Genomic DNA, 18,120 nt, shown 5'->3' with positions numbered 1-18,120 from the left:
ACACAGGATTTGTCACACTTCAAAGTCGAAAATGTAACGGAATGTAACAGAATTAGCAACAGATCATTTCTTCTGTATTGTAGCAAAACAGATTATCGAAGAAAAAAAATGTTGATTGGATGGAGGCAGATCTGAATGTGAGCTTGTGGTCAGTTGTAAGAAAGGGGCAGGTTTAAGTGGATGAAATGATTGGAGATGTCTTGCTTATGTCACCAGAAAGAAGTCTGTTGTTTAGTGAAAGATTCTTATTATGATATTTTGATTAAAAATTCTATTTCATGCTAACTTTGCCAAAGTCAATGTAAGAGACTGTTCGCAACTCATTCTGTAGCATTCTTTAACTTATTCTGTAGTTCTTATTTTTCACCATTTTTCATTCATGATGTTTTGTACTAGGTCGGAACTGAGTGGGACCCAAAGGAGCGAATCTTCCGTAACTTTGGTAGTGTGATGGGACCTCTAGACGAGCCGGTGGCAGTTCAGAAGTGGGCTCGTGGGCCCAACCTGACAGCCACTATAGTGTGGATTGATCCAGCACACATAGTAGCAGCCTCCTATGACATCAGCATAGACGTTGAGGCAGAGTTCACACAATACAAGCCACCCCTTCAGCGCCCCCTCAGGCCTGGAGTGTGGACGGTGCGTGTGCTGCGGTTATGGGAGCGTGTAGCAGAAGCTCGCTTTCTGGTCATGCCTCTGGCCTTCAAGGGACGCGAGCCCTTGCGCACAGGTGAGAGAGACATTAATGTGAAATATTATTACCATTTAAAACATCTATTTTACTGTACTCTACTGCATCAAATATTTTGAACCTACTTGCCAACAAAGAGTGTTGTTGGTTCCTGTAATTATATATGAAATTGTAGAATAGATACATAAATATTTGGGGTGTAACAGTACATGTTTACATATATCTCGAGTATGATCAAGGTTATTGCTTCCTGTTTTATTCTGAAATATGAATATTTGTAGTCTACTGACCTTTATCTGTCTCTCTATGCACTTCCCTTCCCTTCCATATCCCTTACCCTACCTTATCCTTCCCCTTCAGAAGACCATGGCTGGGTACATGCAGGTCCTCCAGGTAATGTGTACTTGGAGCAAAGCTTCCAGCAGCTCGCCCATGTGCTAAAGCTGCCGCCCAGCGAGCCTGCCCTGCAGGAGGCCCAGAAGAAGACCTCCCTGGTGGGTAAGCCGCTGGAGGCCTGGGTGGACAACTCCATGGGTGCTTTCTGGGTCACTGGAGATATTTGTTCTGAGCAGACCTCTTCCTGTCCCTCCATTGGACTCTGCACCAAGACCTCTTGGAGCTCCTTGTCTCCTGACCCCAAATCAGAACTGGGGTCAGTCAAAAGTAACGGTCGCATTAGGTAGCCTTATAAGCTCAAAAGTGGAGCCAAGTGGCGAAGGCCCTGAAGAACAGTCCACAAGAGTGATGTTTACGAGTCGTGGTCTTTGAGACCATCCCATTACTAGTTGAGGCACCTTCTGTTGAGGGCAACTGGTTGAGGGTGAATCTACGAAAGAAAACGTTTAAATTTGCACAAGAAGACTGCCAGATGTAGACATGTATGAGTCTTGCTTTTATAAATCAATGTTCAGATGTCACCTAAATACGTTGTTACAAGGTTCGGAGTCTTATTAGCACATAGTTTACGGTGTGGGTTTATGATACAAAGACCCAAATCTCAACAATTTTACTATTTTTTTTTTTTTTTGTTACAAGAAAAAAACTGTGCACATTATTTTCCTCTTTAAAACAGTGGCCAAAATTGCTATTTGAAGCTGTTGGAGGTAAGTTGCTGGAATCCTCTGGCTGTATCGCTATGCTTATTTTGAAGCATTAATATCCAAACTTCAGAAGCAGATTGAAGAAGTGCACTTTACTGTAAGGCGGAGCTCCCTTCTGATTGGCTAAATCTCAGCAGAGGAGGCGGAGCTTGTAGAATCGTCATGAATTTCTGCCAACGGATCGATGCATTTGCTCACTTAATGTGTTCCAGATGCTGCTCGGAGATGCAGCATTGCATGAAATCATCGTATACAGCAACAAAACAAACACTAACGAAAGCTGTCTGTCAGGAAACAAGAATCTGAGTTTTGTAATACTGTGACTTTGTCTTCGTGTTGAATGTCCTTTGAGTTGAAAAACACCTCATCTGGAGGACTTTGCTCAGCGGCACACAGAAGTACGAGGATGTGGATATAATTATTTGAGACTGCCTGAACTGACCCTGCTGAAGATCAGTCTGTGATCTGTCACTCACTGGTCTTGTTACAGTATTTCACTCTTAATTCTGGTCTTCCACCAGTTTGGTTCTTAACTACGAATACATTTTCACTTTATTTCTTGAACTGCAATTGGTGTAGAACGGCACAAGAGCTTGAGACTTAAGTTACACTAGCTGGGGTTTTGTACCCAGAAAAAATTACATTTACCCTTATGTCAATCTGTATGACTTTCTTCTGTGGAACATAAACAAATACCTTAGAAATAATGTTCACATTGTTGATTGAGCAAAAAAATGACTATATTTCAAGTCTTGAGGAAACAGAAAGTTATTTGCTGAAAATGTCCCCTTCCTCAATATCTACAAAATTGCATTTGCACTTATTATTACATATTCAAAGCTGCCGCATTACGTTTAGTTACGTGATGCGAGAACCAATGGCATTTGGTGTCATTGAATGAAAACCCAGAAAAATGTTACCCTTTAAAGCACATTTCTGAATGTTTTCACGTTTCCATTAACGTTTTTTTCACACACCACCCGTTTCCATTTTGAAGTTGGAAACACACCAGTTAATGTCAAAAGTGATGTGAACCTACACAAATGAAAGATTTAATTTCAGTTATGATGGAGAAGATCTTCAGTTAAATAGGTTATCTCAGCCTAAAATGAAAATTCTGTCAATTTTACTCACCTTCATGTCATTTCAAACCCATAAGGCCTTCGTTCATCTTTGAAACACAAATGACAATTTTTAAAGAAGACCTATTATGCCCTTTATTTTGTTTTTTGGGCTCTACTAGAATAGGTTTTCATGCTTGAATGTTCAAAAAACACAATTTTTCTGATATTTGACATTGTTGCAGTTCCTCTCTTCCCAGTCTGTAAGTAACACTCTGGGGTGCGTTTCCCAAAGGCATCATTAGCCAGCTAGCATAGTTCAACAACTTGGTGTTTCCCGAAACCATAGTTCAAACGAACATTCGCAAATTTGTGTGGTTGGAACGACCACTCTCAAGCTGTTGTTAGAAGCATAGTTTCTTGGTTTTTATGACATGTGGACTTAAATCCTCATCTTGAGCAATTTATATACAAATGTTATTTATATCTTTTAGTTTGTCAAGAGATTTTAAGAACCGCTTTTGAAGAGTGCGCATGTGCGTACGTGCTCTGGTACGTAAGAACGAGCCTAGGATTGAATCTGGAAAATAAAGCAAAATAACTGAGAAAAATGAGAATTAGTCCTCAGATGCCATGTCTGTTATTTATAGCAAAAAATCTAGTATGTATTCAAACTCAAACTGATTCATTTAAAGAAGTTATTACTCACCACCTGCGTGATGTAATTTACCAACGTGGTTGAACGACAGATTTTGCGACAATATGGTTTCGGGAAATGACTAGCTAGTTGATATGTTCAACGATGCATCGTATGGTAGCGAAGCAGCAAGTTACGTTATTGTACAGGAAACGCACACCTGTTTAGTTCCTGTCTCTGTTAAGCCCCTCCTTCTGAAAAGCACAATGTGCTCTGATTGGTCGGCTGGATCAGTGTGTTGTGATTGGTCAACTGCTTCGGCATGTTTCTGAAATGTCCCGCCCCTTACCATAGCCGTGAGTTTCAACAAACTATTAACAAACTCAACTAGGCCCTGCGCTTTTATTTTGCATATGAATTGGGTGGGAATTATTTAAACGAGGAATAGTGTGACGTGTTCGTTCCCAGAAGAAAACTCAAGACTACAATGGAGGCGTTTCAGGGCGTTCAGAAACAGTGTTATTAATACAGAGAATAACTCCCGCTGAAGTGACTTCGTAACTTTAAAGAGACCTTTTCCGTGCTCCTTTTTCATGCTTTTTCAAATTTTGGATGAATGGACTTTTTAATGGAGGTTTCATTAAAAATATCTTCATTTGTGTTTCAAAGATGAATACAAGTCTTTGGAACAAAACGGGGCCTGAATTTTCATTTTTGGATGAACTATCACTTTAAATTTCAGTCTCACACAAAGCTATGACTTCTGAAGATTTGAAAAAGTCATATGAACTGTATGGGGTCTTTGCCTTTTTTTGGAGCCTGACAGCACCAGGATGTCAAACATCAGCTTCCTTATTGCATTCCACAGAAGAAAGTCTTTCGGTTTGGAGTAAATGATGGCAGAATGAACATTTTGGGAGATCTATCCCTTTAAATAAAATACAGATGGGATTGGAAAAGATCCATTTCCATTTAAGTGTGTCATAACTGGTTGTCACTTTTTTTTTTGTCCATTTCTTGTTATGTGTGCTATTTTGCTTGCTCGCCTTCCAATGAAGACACCTCACTAAGAAACATAAGTTAAAACAAATGTGTCTTGGGCGACATGCTGCTTTTATTTGACAAATATCATGCTTCGTTGATGGTTGATTTTAGGTACCCTGTGTTTCAAAGGGGTTGTTTCAGGTTTTGATTTACTGATCAGAAAACTCTTTTCTTTGTTGTTAGGTTCAAAGTGTCCTTTTTCTCTTCATGTACATGCTTCATGTGAAGCTTTTGTGGTATCAAAAGAAACAAGTGAAATGAGGATGTAAAGAATGAATGAATGCTATTTTTGTATTTAAAGTCATATTTTAACCTGTCAGAGTTTGAGAGTTTGCTGCTTCAGTTTTTGTTTTACCTTCATCATCTTCATCAGTCTCACTGGGTCTCTGTGAGGCGCAAAACAGTCCTAAACTGAAAGTTCGGGACACATTGAACCAGAGCCTTATTTTATGGCTGGGCAGCAAGAGATGACACATGATGGCACAATAAAGATGTGAAATCAAGTCAGTCATGTCTTGTTTATTTGTTGTCTGGCAAAGTTTAATGTCTCAATGAAATCCAAGTTTATGTAACCTGCATTTCCATTGTTAAAAATCAAATTATACTCCGTAAGTCTAAGTGTCTGCAAAGCAGAGCATGTACAGCACAAGCATATTCATTTTTAATAGCTTCCTTGTTCATAAGGTTCTAAACGGCAGGAATGACCGAGAACGTTTTGTCACAGTGAGCACAGTGGTGTACACCGCAATAGTCATGAACATGTCCTGTGCTGCACGCCACAGGAAGCACTGCTGTTAAATATTTATCAGCCTTAACTTCATCAGGTTATAAGAATCTCTGGCATGAGTCACAGAACAGAGACAGGACAAGATCAGAGAAGCTGTGTCATCGCTGAGACAGGAAAATGACTGTCAAGAATCTGCTGTTGAGAAGCTCCTCACACATGGAGTTGATGATGGAGAACACCTCAGACCTGGAGACGGTGGAGCAAGGAGAGCCCGCTTCTGACAGTGCATACGGCTCCTCTCCAGTGGACACGGACACAGAGGAGGGACAGACACTCTCCACCAGCACACTCACCCTCACATACAATGAGGAGCTCATGCATAAGGTGACCACTAGCATCCTCTTGTCTGTCTGTCTGTCTGTCTGTCTGTCTGTCTATCTATCTATCTATCTATCTATCTATCTATCTATCTATCTATCTATCTATCTATCTATCTATCTATCTATCTATCTATCTATCTATCTATCTATCTATCTATCTATCTATCTATCTATCTATCTATTTTTGTCTCTATCTATACATATAGATATATCTGTTTCACTAAATATGATCGCATCTTTATTTTAGGTGATTTAAATGTGCATATGCTGTCCCTCGAAGCAGCTAACCTCTGAGTTTCTAAACATCATTGACTCTTTTAACCTTTTGCATTGGTTTAATTATCCCACACACATTCATGGACACATGTTGGACCAAATTCTGTCATATGGGTTATCTGTAACTGAAGTTGAAGTTGTTGATTCTGCTATTTCTGATCACTTCCTCGGCTTTCTGGTTCAAGCACCATACATGAAGTAGATTTTAAGTTCTGCAATGAGGTTAATCCTCTTTTATCTTTAGAATCTCCACTACCTGATCCTGATGTGGAACACTTTTCTGTTTTAAATACCGTTTGGGCAGATATTTTAAATCTTACTGCTCCTTTCAAGTCTTTTAAGCCTAAATCTACATCCAAATCAGAGCCATGGATTCATCATATGCTCCTTGAGACAGTCGTGCAGGAAAGCAGAAAGGAAGTGGAAAAAAGATAAATTACAGGTTTCGTACGAGAACTTAAGGGACTGCCTATTTTAACTCCATTTTAAATCCTCCTAAACTCTCTTCATTGCTCGTCCTTGGCACTCTGTGAGGATTTTGCTGACTACTTTGGCAATAAAGGTTCAAATTTCAGGTGTCCGATCAGGAAATACTGACAGAGATGAGTTCACCTTCCCTCTGGACTTCTTTCAATTCTGTCTCTTTGCATTCTGTAAAGCAGGGATGGACAACTCCAGTCCTGGAGGGCCAGTGTCCTGCAGAGTTTATCTCCATCCCTGATAAAAACTCACTTGCCTATAGCTTTCTACTAATCCTAAAGACCTTGATTAGCTGGTTCAGGTGTGTTTGATTAGGGTTGGAGATAAACTCTGCTGGACACCGGCCCTCCAGGACCGGAGTTGTCCATCCCTGCTGTAAAGGAAGAAATGTTTAAACTTAAACCATCCTTTTGCGCGTATGACACTTTACATCCTCGCTATCCGAGACTACTATTTGATACTGTCGGCCCTGGGTTGGTGTCGTTATTTAATAAATCCCTACTTGAAGGAGCTATACCCTCCTCGAGTTTGAAAATTGCCTCAATTACCCCTGTACTATCTTGTCAAACTTTCGTCCGATATATCCAATGTGCTGTTTATTTCCAAGGTATTCCTCCAGAACTTCTTAAATGAAGTTTTAGTTAGGGTTTAAATCTCTCTGCATAGCACAGAAACCGCTCTTATAAGAGTTCTCAATGATATTTACATGGCCACTGATTCGGGAGATTCCGTCATTTTAGTAATGTTAGACCCGTCATCCGCCTTTGATACTTTCGACCATACGATTCTCCTTTCTCGGTTAGAGTCTTGTGTTGGTCTTTTAAATCTTTTTTAACAAATAGATGTTTCTTTGTAAAAATGGGACACTTCTCTTGCTCCCTCCGAAATGTATCCTGTGGTTTACCTCTGTTTTAACTTCTGTTCTCTTTTCTCTCTATCTTCTGCCTTTGGGGTCCATTTTTAGAAAACACAATGTCTCATTTCACTGCTATGCTGACGACATGCAGATCTATATGCCTTTGCCTAGGAAAAATAAAAGTGCTCTGGACAGTTTGACAGGATGTCTTGAAAAGGTAAAAGCTTGGCTTGCCAAGAATTTCCTATTTCTTAACTTAGACAAAACAGAAGTCATTGTATTTGACCCCTCAGAATCCAGGCCAAGACAGGATCTTGACCTTGGATCCCTTGATCAATTTATCTCTCCCCAAGTACGGAACTTAGGTGTGATGTTAGATAGCTCCCTTAAATTCGATAAGCAAATTAGTGTGGTCATTGGATCTAGTTTTTTCTCTCTTTACTCTTTATCAAAAATTGAATCTTGTCTCCCCAAGCGTTCTTTGGAGACTGCTATCCATGCCTTCATTACCTCACGCCTGGACTATTCTCTTTATTTTGGTATATCTAAATCCCAAACGGCATGCTTAGAGGTTGTTCAAAATGCTGCGGCGAGATTCCTGAAGGGAAAGAGGAACTTTGATCAAGCTACCCCCCTTCTGAGACCCCTTCATTGGATCCTGATAAATTCCTGAATTGAGTTTAAAATTTTATTACTGGTGTATAAATCATTAAATGATTTAGCTCCTTCTTATTTGTCTGATGTACTCCATTTATATTGTCCCACTAGAAGTCTTAGATCTGAAACAAAACTCCTTCTTCAGATACCCAGAGCATATCTGAGCTTTTGAAATGGTTGGCCCCACATTGTGGAACAAGCTTCCACTTTATATTAGATCGGCTTCCTCTCTGTCTGAGTTCAAGTCAAGTCTCAAAACGTTTTTATTTTTTGTTGCTTTTAGCTTATAAATGACTCTTTTGTTTAAAACTGTGTTTAATATTATTGGTGTTATTAATCTCTCTCAGCTCTATTTCTATGTGTACAGCACTTTGGTCAGCCTGCGGCCGTTTTTAAATGTAAAACTGAACTGAACTGAACTACTGTAGCTCTGATGACTGAGTGGACCCCAAACCTCACTGCCATACAGCGCTATCTGAATCACACCATCAAAGATTTCATAACATATTGGAATTGGTAATTCAATACTTTGGAATTTTTTCTTGACTGCGTATAGAGCTATATCTTTGAGAGCATGGGGGTTTTGTGGGATTGTTCATCTGTCATTCAAACTGAGATCACAAACCAGGCCTACTACTTATACCTCTAGAAATATCACAGTTAGAACCTAAAACAGGTTTTACAGCCTATTGTGACAAACCTTTTAAAGTTACTTCACTTTTTATTCCCTGGTTCTCTCTAGAAACCAATAAACTGGCCTAAAAAACCTATAATGTAACATCAGTAATGTTCAATCATATTATTCAACACAAGAACCAATTCAGATTTAGTAAGTTTCCTTACTTCATACCTACAGTGTTGTAAACAACCACTGAAGAACCATTTTAATAATGTACACCTCATATGGGCTATTGTTTCTAAGCTTGCAGTGCACTGTTAATCAGTGTGGAATAGTGTTTACTACATGGCTAACTACACATTTTGCAGATGATTTGGTAATTTTTCAGCATATACATGAATGTGGTGAGGAAGGATGACAGGAAATGAGTTTATTAAAGAAACATGAGATGTGAAACACATGAGTTCCTCAGAGCGAGGGTCTCTGTTGTTGCTTTTTATTATTGAAATGCTATGGCAAAACTTTCACTAAATCTAAACTTACACTAAACTGTCAAGTCAATTGCGACACTCTGTCAGAACTGCTTAGAAAACATTTTTGTGTAGTTGTTTTGTGTTCTGTCATGATATTCACAATATAGCAGTCATCATGTGCCATTCTTCATATGTTTTAGAAACAAATATATTAGTTAACTATTGCTGTTTATTCTTCTGTAATCTCATGAAACCAGTTAAGAACATGTACTGGTCATTTATACCTCAACATAAAAAGGATTTATTAATTATTAGAAATTATATTTTGCATGAACATAAATGACATTTATGAACATTTTCCTAATATGCAAAAATAAAATAAATGTGCTTTTGAAAGTCAGTTACACTCATATTTCAAGCTTTTAGGCTGTGTCACATTGTAATAATGAAAAATATCAATAATATCTACTGTGCTTCGGCTGCTGAAATGCAAGTGTTGCCATGGTAATGGCATTCCATGTCCCCGTCACGTGCCTCATGTGGTTTGTTCCGTTGTGTTCTTCCTTAATCAAGCATTTCAAAGCTGAATGAGTAATGAGGGATTTAAGGAATATCAAACATGGATGAGATTTGTATGAAAAAATAATAGTTTGAAATCCTGTGGGCTCTGTGTTCGACACGATTCATCTCCTGAAATCATCCCACAGGTATTTGTTTGTTTAGCCATGTAAAACAATGCTGTGTGACTCAATTTGTTTTATTGTTTCATAAAACTTCCTATATTCATGTCACCATCTAAACAATCATCTCTGTTCAACACAGAAGGAGTCACAGAATGTAATATTGTAAACCTGCGGCATGATGTACTCACTACAGGGATTGTAGGAGGGCAGCATAGTGAGACTCTAGATTAAACTGAGCAGAGTACAACCACCCATCTGCCCTCCAGCTGATAAATGTTGTCGAACGAGCCGCATGTGCTTTTGCAGCCTCTGGCCGGATGTGATAACCATGGCAACCAGTACTGGATGACACCCACGTTCTCAGTCCCTACAGAGATGTGGCACACTGCCCTGTGCGACATGACATGGCTCTTTTAAAGGGGGGGCAAGTTTATGAGGGGGTGATTTCATAACAGTGCATTCTGAACTCTGTTCAAAGCTAATGAGGTGCGTTACTTTTTCACAAAGTAATTTCAGTAAATTATCATAAAATTACCAGAATGACTTTACTTTTAAATACACAAATGTGCTGTTCACATCAGCAACAAAAGTCTGTGATGTCAATGGGGCTGCAGGTGGTTTTCAGCAGTGGCGTGTAACGCAGTGACTCCTACTATACACTTTGGTGGGTTATATTTTATATATAATATATACATTTTTCAATTGAAGTCTTTTAAAAAGCATCTGAAATAATAAATAGAATTTTTTTAAAATCTGAAACACTTCCAATACTCATTTTTTGCAGAACAGATACATGATACCAGCTGCTTTTTCTCGCTCTTTCATCTCTCTGACAGTTAGTTGACACACAAACCCGCCTCCTAATATTGTTGGTGTTACAGGACTTGAATTTTGGCATGGGATTGCGTGTACTGTGCATAATTTTACTCATTCCTGCAGATTTTGTCTATCAGATACACACAAAATAGCATCAAAATGTCAATCCTCTTGAGTATACACAATCAGTTGAGAAAGAAAATGCATTGTTTAATGGATCTGTGCGTCAGGTCTTAAAGTGACAGCAGCCTAATATAGTTTTTCCCCATGGTATCGATGTCAAAATTATAGCCAGTGAAAATGCTGAGTGGTAAGTAACTTTGGAAAATCACTAGCCACAGTGGCTGGTGAGCAAAAAAGTTAATGTCAAACCCTGGATGTCAGTAATCAGAAATGGCTTTTAAACGCTGCACCGTTTTCTTCATTCACCCACATGAGGATGGAGAAGTGCTTTAGTTTCACTATCTGTTCAATTCGACAACATTTTTTGACATATGAGCGACAAGGGTATGCTTAATGCATAATAGTATCCAACTACAGATGAATGGAAAAGAAGGCTTGGGTCTTGAGTGTGACACGCTGAAAAAGCAGCGAGACGTGGCGCAACAGTCAAAGATGTCCATCTAGTGCAGTGGTTCTCAACCTTTTTTGGGCCAGCGGCCCCCTACCCATTATCTCGGTCCCTTCATGTTAATTTTTCCTACTGGAAAGCAAGAATAAGAAAAAGCATATCATGTTATATTGTGTCTAAATGCTGGATGCTCTAAGTTGTTTGTTTTTTTTTTCACTGAAAGTTCAGCAGCTGCGCTACAGAAAGCTGACAGAAACACTGAAGCAAATAGTCATTGTTATGGAAGTGATACACTATCTATAGTCGCGTTGGTATAAACTGGCAGGTTACACTCTTCTGTCTACAAATGAAGCGAACGGCGCGTCATGTTGCGTCAAAAGCACATACCTATTATTATCAGTGATTCTGTCTACACTGGACGTGTGCCAAGTTGCCTTCAGTAAATGGATGACAAATTAATTTAGAACGTTTGCTTTGATGTGTTCAGTGACGCACCGATGTAGAAAGTGAGTTAGAATGTTGCAGACCATTTTCTTTTACAAGTAGTTACAATTTTCAAGCACCTTAAACAAACGCCCCCCAAGAACACCTCAATGCCCCCTTTTGAAGATATTGCTTCTAGTGTCCAGCTTCAGTTGTAGGTATTTTGTAGGGTTTTGAATTGGTTGCTAAAGCATTTCTAAGTGGTTGCTATGCTGTACTGGGTGGTTGCCGGGGTGTTGCAGATATTAAGGTGGTCTAAATGTTGCTAGGTCATTTCTAGGTGGTTGCTAGGTTGTTCAGAGTTGTTTTATAGTCATTGCTATGCAGTTATAAAGATCTTCTGGTCTTCTGCTATGCAGTTACTAGGGTGTTCTTCTAGATGGTTGCCAGGGCATTTCTATGCATATGTTAAGGTGCTCTGAGTGTTGCTAGGGCTTTTCTAGTTGGTTTCTAGGGTCTTGGTGGTTGTTGGAGTGTTTCTATGTAATTTGTAGGGTTTTGGGTCAGTCGTTAAAGTATTTCTAAGTGGTTGTTATAATGTACTGGGTGGTTGCCAGGGTGTTGTTATGCAGATGTTAAGTTGTTCTGAAGTTTGCTAGGGCATTTCTATGTGGTTGCTAACGTGTTTTTGGTGGTTGTTAAGCTGTTTCTAGATGGATGCTAGGGTGTTCCGGATAGAAATGTGGGCATTTCTAGGTAGTTTGTAGGGTGTTGGACACTGTAGATGCTATGATGTACTGGCTGGTTGCCACAGTGTTGTTATACAGATATTAAGCTGTTCTGAAATTTGCTAGGTCATTTCTAGGTTGTTGTTATGATTTACTGGGTAGTTGCCAGGGTGTTGTTATGTAGATGTTATTTTGTTCTTTAGGGCATATCTAGATGGCTAGGGTTTTCTGTTGCTAAAACATTGCTATTTAGTTGAGTAAGCTGAGTAGATTTTTTTTTTTTTTTTTTTGTGGTTGCTGGGGTATTGTGGTTGGTTTCCAAGGAACTTGCTATAATGTACAGTGTTTTGTTCCTTGTTTTTATGCTGTGTCTAGATGTTTTGGATTGTTGCTAGGGCGTCTCTAAGTGGTTGCAAGTGCTTAATTGTTCTGGGTTGTTGAAGTAATTGCTAACTGGCCCAAGTCAAAAGAGCCCACCCCCAGGTCTCACAATCTGATATTCTTGTCTGTAAATATGGCATGGGTTCTTTTTAAAAGTCTATGTTTTCACCTATTTTATAATCATCCAGCCCTGATTTCATGAGTTAAACCTCAAATATGAGCAACAGGCCGGTAATAGTGATGCTTGTCTTTGAAAACCCCAACATTAACAAACACCCTGACTGATCTGTTGATGAGAAAACTGTGAGAATGTGCAGAACTGCTTTCTGTCCCCCTAACTAATTCTTGTTGACGCCACAGGTGTCAACATGAAAGTGACTAATGTTTACCACACTAGCTATGATCTTCTCTCCAGTCCTAAAGCTGAGACTCGTTTATGCTTCACATTTTAGCTGCATGTCAGAAATCACGCTATGTAGATGTGAGAATGCAGCAGAAGGGAAACGATCAATTATGCTTGATTTTGTTTGTTAATGTGTATACATGTACTTTGCACTGTATTTTTAGCAGAAGGTTGTGAAAAAGTATCTGAAACCTTTCGCTTATTTTGCTGCATCTTATGTTAAAATGTTTTCCATTATATTTTCATATCTTAGCACAGAAATAATGTAATATTAATATGACAACAAAAATGCAATAGACCCAAACAGAATTTAGACAAGCATTAAGGCCAGTTCACGATGTCCCAACAAATAGGGTGAACACAATGATCCAGCAAACCCTATAACCATGTTTAATGTATTAAATAATGTATTAAAAACTGACACGTTTTTCCTTTGCATAAAGACGACAATGTTGTCAAAACGATCCCCGTCACACGGATCTGCGAAAATGAGTAAAATGCTGTATTATTCATGCCAGGCCAGTAGGTGGCGATGTGACTTTGTAAAGAAACACTAGGTGCCTATAGTCTGAACACATAATACATATGCGCATGATGTCACCGTTTTCACAAATTCACATTTTTTGTATTTTACACAGAGACAATAGCGGTATTGTTTTCAAAAACGTGCACAACAACGGCGTTTTAGGGGCCTGAAAACATAAACGTTTGAAAACGTGTTTCAAAGTGCACGTTTTTGAAAACGATACCGTTATCATCATTTAAACTACAAAAATGCAATTTGTGAAAATAGTGACATCATTCGCATGTGTATTACATGTTCAGTCTATAGGCACGTAGTGTTTCTACGAAGTCACTTCGCCACCTACTGGCCTGGCATGAATAATACGGCAATTTTACTAATTTTCATGGGTCCGTGTGATGGGGATTGTTTTGACAACATTGTCTGTACGTGAAATCTGCAAAGGATAAACGTTTCCTTTTTTTAAATACATCGCTTTGGGATCTGCACTCAAATGCTGCAGGATTCTTTTCACTAACTTTAATTTTCTTCATTTTTGCTCATTGTCTATTGTTTTGTTGAATTTAGTGTATGTTTGTATGAACTCAATTCTCCTCAAGTTCACACAGCTGTCCTAGCAGAGGAACCACAGGTGTAGAGAATCACATTAACTATAATCCACTACCGTTTGACAACCACAAAAGTGTCACAATACTTTTATCTTCATTTTGACCATCCATCTGTTCATGTCTGTCTGTTGCAGACTATACTAGTTGGAGACAGTGGAGTGGGGAAGACGTCTCTATTAGTGCAGTTTGACCAGGGTAAATTCATCCCTGGATCCTTCTCTGCTACTGTGGGCATTGGTTTCACGGTGAGTCTCTCTGCAGAAGGTCACAGCTACTGCTTTCTCAGGACATTTTTTCTGCTTTAAACAAGACACAAATTATTGAAATCAAAATATATATCATAATACTTTTATTCATAGAATTCATGGAATTTAATTTGTTTTAGGAACAATCTTAAAAATAATAAGATTTTTTAAATTGATTGATTAATTATTATTATTATTTTATTTTTTTTATTTGTTTGGCGCGATGCCATAGAAGAGTTATTTGGGGTTCCCCAAATAATTAACCTTTTTCCACTATAAAAAATCAACAAAAAAAAAACATTAATTCCACCTTTTGTGGAATGAAAAGGTTCCATGGATGTTCAAGGTTCTTAATGGAACCGTAGATGCCAATAAAGAACTTGGTCTTTTAGATTTAGTTCTTTGACTGTGATTTGAGTAAGCTAAACTGTTAAATAGACTTTTTTTAGATCACACAAACTGGGCAAATATTATAACAGAACTGTTGGGAAAGTAAGAAAGGAGCATTGCACCAAGTATATATTATAATATATTGTTACATTTATTTTTATATTAAGTATAAATTTAGGGTTTTATAGTCCTTACAGGGAAAAACAATATTCTTTAACATAAAGGCTAAATTATCAAATGTTTCAGATGATTATTTTTCCCTAGTAATCATCATGCTGAACCCAGAAATATGTTACTTTTAATAACACACAATTGTGTTCCCCATCTTTCCCTTCTCTCTGAAAATGTCGATTGGCCACAAATATCAATAGGTTCCATGTTGGCTTTGCCTGCTGGATTTGCTTTTCTATATCTGCTGTCATAACTCGCTGCAGAGAGCCGCTGGGGTTTTTCAGCACAGAGCATCTGATTACAATAATATGATAATGATCATTTTACTGTGGGCTCTGATTATAATTACAGAGGGATCTGTCTGGCCTCGGTTGGATCATCACTGTTTGTTGTTTTTCTTCATATTTTGTAATTAGTCTCAGTGTTTTGTGTGTGTGTAAGAGAGAGAGAAAAAGGTTGTTTAATATGTGTGCATAGCCATTCCGGCACAATATACCTGCAGATCATAAGGGATTATAACAGGAAAAAACATGTATTAAACATCATCGATTATAAAAGCAAGAGCTGCGTGTTTACCTGAATATGTATTTTTATTAGACCTATAACTTTGCTGTCTTGGGTATTTTACGTTATGGATGGGCCACTGGATGTCATTACACTTGTTGGTCAGTAGGGAGAGCACTAAACACACACTTTTAACGAACATTAAAGCTCAATTCATTTGTAACATTAACCCTTAGTTTCACAGACAAAGGCTTAAGTTTAGTCACAGACTGTATGCTGTTTTAACTGAAAGCAACTTGCATTGACATATCTTAAAATATGTCAGTGCCTTGTTTTGTCTCAAAATGCACACCAGTGATGTTTTTTTAAGGCACATTAATAAAAATATAAGGCCTAATCCTCATTAAGTCTGTGAAACATGGCATAGATTGCGGAAGTTGTAAAATAAACCATCGGAATTATTACTTAAAATCCTGTTATCATATCACATGCAATTCACTGAACATCAATGAAACAGCAAGAGGTGTTTGAGAGGCGTTCATATTTTAAGTTAGTTATATTAGATATTAAAAACTAAGTGAGCTTTGCAAACAGCTTAATCTTTCCTCATTACCATGGGCTGCATTTTGTCAAACCTCATCTGCATTGGCCGCAAGCGTCACGACAAACCACAAATATTCAACGAAACTCTCTCACAGAAACAAACCGATGGCAGAACGACCGTTGAGATGATTCAAAATTACGCAGTGGGCGGGGCTTGGTGGCCCGAAATGTGTTTTTAATTGTTCAGGTACGATGTATCTAAACAATCATTCTTTTATATCATCTTGTATATTGAAAAAAATTCTCAGTATCATTATTCAGTCATAAATGACTAATGCCAAGACCTTCTGAAGCGGCACACTGTTGTCACGTGGTACGTGTTACTTTTCACAGCACTGTTTACGATGGACGAATCACAGTCGTTTGTGAGGGCCTTTTTTAATAATATAATGTTTTAGAGTTTGCTAGAGTGGATTTTCATTAGTATGTCAGTTTTCAATGCCTGGAATGAATGGATTTGAATGATTATAATTTCATGTGTACAAATGTCTCTAATAAAACGAAAAGTTCCCTGAGATTTGAATGAGGCTGAACGGATTAGTTGGCTTTCGGGGCCCTCAAGCGCCCCCTGCAGAAAGTACAGGTTTATGTCACTTAAGAAAGCAAGTTGCCCCTCATATAACAGACGCGACGCGACAAAACCACCTATTTTAATCAACACAGCCGCGCGCTCGCGGTAGGCACTGACAGCTTGCAGCAATGGGCGCGTACTAGTTTTGTCGCGTCGCTTGAAGGCTGTCATTTGTCGGTCTCCTCCTCTTAATCAGTGTGATCAGATGTGATCTAGCACCTGTGTGTGACCCACGGGAGCCTGTTGCTCATGTGTGTTTTGGAGCGATCTGCTTCTTTGCTGTCCGTGATTATGCGCGCAACTGCGCGATAACGCTCTTATTTTGCGTCTTTGCGCGTTAATGATTATAAAGAGGACGCTTTTCGGATAGATACATGTTTCTTGTTCTTCTTCATGTTCACATCCTCCACAGCATCTGATGAAGTTTGGGCGCGTTGTAGATGCACTATGTGATGCGTTTGTGATCTAGTCACCGGCGCGTCTTGAGAAGAACATCGAAAGCAACATCCTTGTTATTTTGTTTCCGCGATGTCAATCAAAAAAGCAACATTGATGGAGAATGGGGTTAAAAACGGAACATCGAGAAATGTGCTGGAGCGATGCGCCTCGGTCAATGAGTATTTTGATGTTGCCTTCAAGGTGTGAGTTATTTCTTAATTATCCTGATTGTTGTGTCTGAAACATTTGCCTTGTATTAGTTGGCACCTGTGGCACGCGCGTGCGTCTTCTACTCAGAAATGACTTAGTTTTCAACAATGCAAAGGCATGTTCACCGCCATGCAACTATCAGAATTCACTTTAAATGGCTGCAAACATATGTGAATAACTAAGTTCAGTTGGTACAGTATAGCAGCGGTTCTTTCAACTGGTTTTGGAGCAAAGTGGTGACCAAAACGCAGTAGCCTACTGAAATTATTTTGTACTAAAGTAAAAACAGTTGTACTTAAAATTACAATCAACTGCGCAAAATTATTGACATAAAATAGTATGTTTTCTTCCTTTTAAAAGTTAAGCCTATTGATTTTTATTCTAACAATGCCTGATTACATGGTCAGTTGCAATTTATTACATTGATCTGACTCTCCTGTTTTGGGGTACGTCCTTACAGTTCATAACCACTGCTATATACAGTATATATAAACCATTTGTGTTTTTATGCATGTTCCCTAATATTTGAGTAATGTGCATATTTGACTTTTTCTCACTGGTGGATAATATTGACCCAAGGTGGGAGTCATTTCTACACATTTGAAGACCTATTGATGTACTCTGAAGAGACACAATGATTTAAAACATCAAGTCTGAGGTTCCAGAATGATGTATTTTAGAGGAGCTGTTCTTTGCCCTCTGTCTTAAATAAAATGCATAGATGGGAAAATGGTAAACAACTTACAATGTCGGAGTTGAGCAATCTAGTTTCTGAGAAGAATATTATGCAATACCACTAACACAACTGGGTAAACATGCATTTCACAATTTCAGTTTCCTGTCCATTACAA

General features: G+C 38.5%; 3 protein-coding genes across 7 annotated transcripts in view; all 3 read left to right on the top strand.

Annotated features, from left to right (window-relative positions):
• Window positions 1–5,012, top strand: part of xylt2 (xylosyltransferase II) — a 34,037-nt gene extending 29,025 nt beyond the window's left edge. For 2 of the 4 annotated variants that reach the window (XM_067382726.1, XM_067382724.1), the window contains 2 exons: window positions 397–730; window positions 1,055–5,012. In XM_067382726.1, the coding sequence (XP_067238827.1) occupies window positions 397–730; window positions 1,055–1,374 (654 nt within the window). In that variant the 3' untranslated portion in view covers window positions 1,375–5,012. Of the gene's footprint in view, window positions 1–396; window positions 731–1,051 lie in introns of all 4 variants that reach the window. The other 2 variants (XM_067382725.1, XM_067382723.1) reach the window with 1 other exon arrangement.
• A 356-nt stretch (window positions 5,013–5,368) lies between these two features.
• Window positions 5,369–17,090, top strand: LOC137004817 (ras-related protein Rab-26). The gene is made up of 3 exons (XM_067365461.1): window positions 5,369–5,644; window positions 14,272–14,382; window positions 17,034–17,090. The coding sequence occupies exons 1-3, from the start codon at window positions 5,438–5,440 to the stop codon at window positions 17,088–17,090; spliced, it is 375 nt and encodes a 124-aa protein (XP_067221562.1). The 5' UTR covers window positions 5,369–5,437.
• The window catches only part of LOC137017934 (ras-related protein Rab-37-like), a 28,263-nt gene continuing 26,869 nt past the window's right edge, over window positions 16,727–18,120 (top strand). The window contains exon 1 of one of the 2 annotated variants that reach the window (XM_067382722.1): window positions 16,727–17,260. In XM_067382722.1, coding sequence (XP_067238823.1) covers window positions 17,150–17,260 — 111 coding nt within the window. In that variant the 5' untranslated portion in view covers window positions 16,727–17,149. The remainder of the gene's footprint in view (window positions 17,261–18,120) is intronic. The other variant, XM_067382721.1, reaches the window with a different exon arrangement.

The sequence above is a fragment of the Chanodichthys erythropterus genome, chromosome 3 (assembly GCF_024489055.1).
Source record: "Chanodichthys erythropterus isolate Z2021 chromosome 3, ASM2448905v1, whole genome shotgun sequence".
Lineage (NCBI taxonomy): Eukaryota > Metazoa > Chordata > Actinopteri > Cypriniformes > Xenocyprididae > Chanodichthys > Chanodichthys erythropterus.
This window is presented reverse-complemented; position numbering and strand designations above follow the sequence as displayed.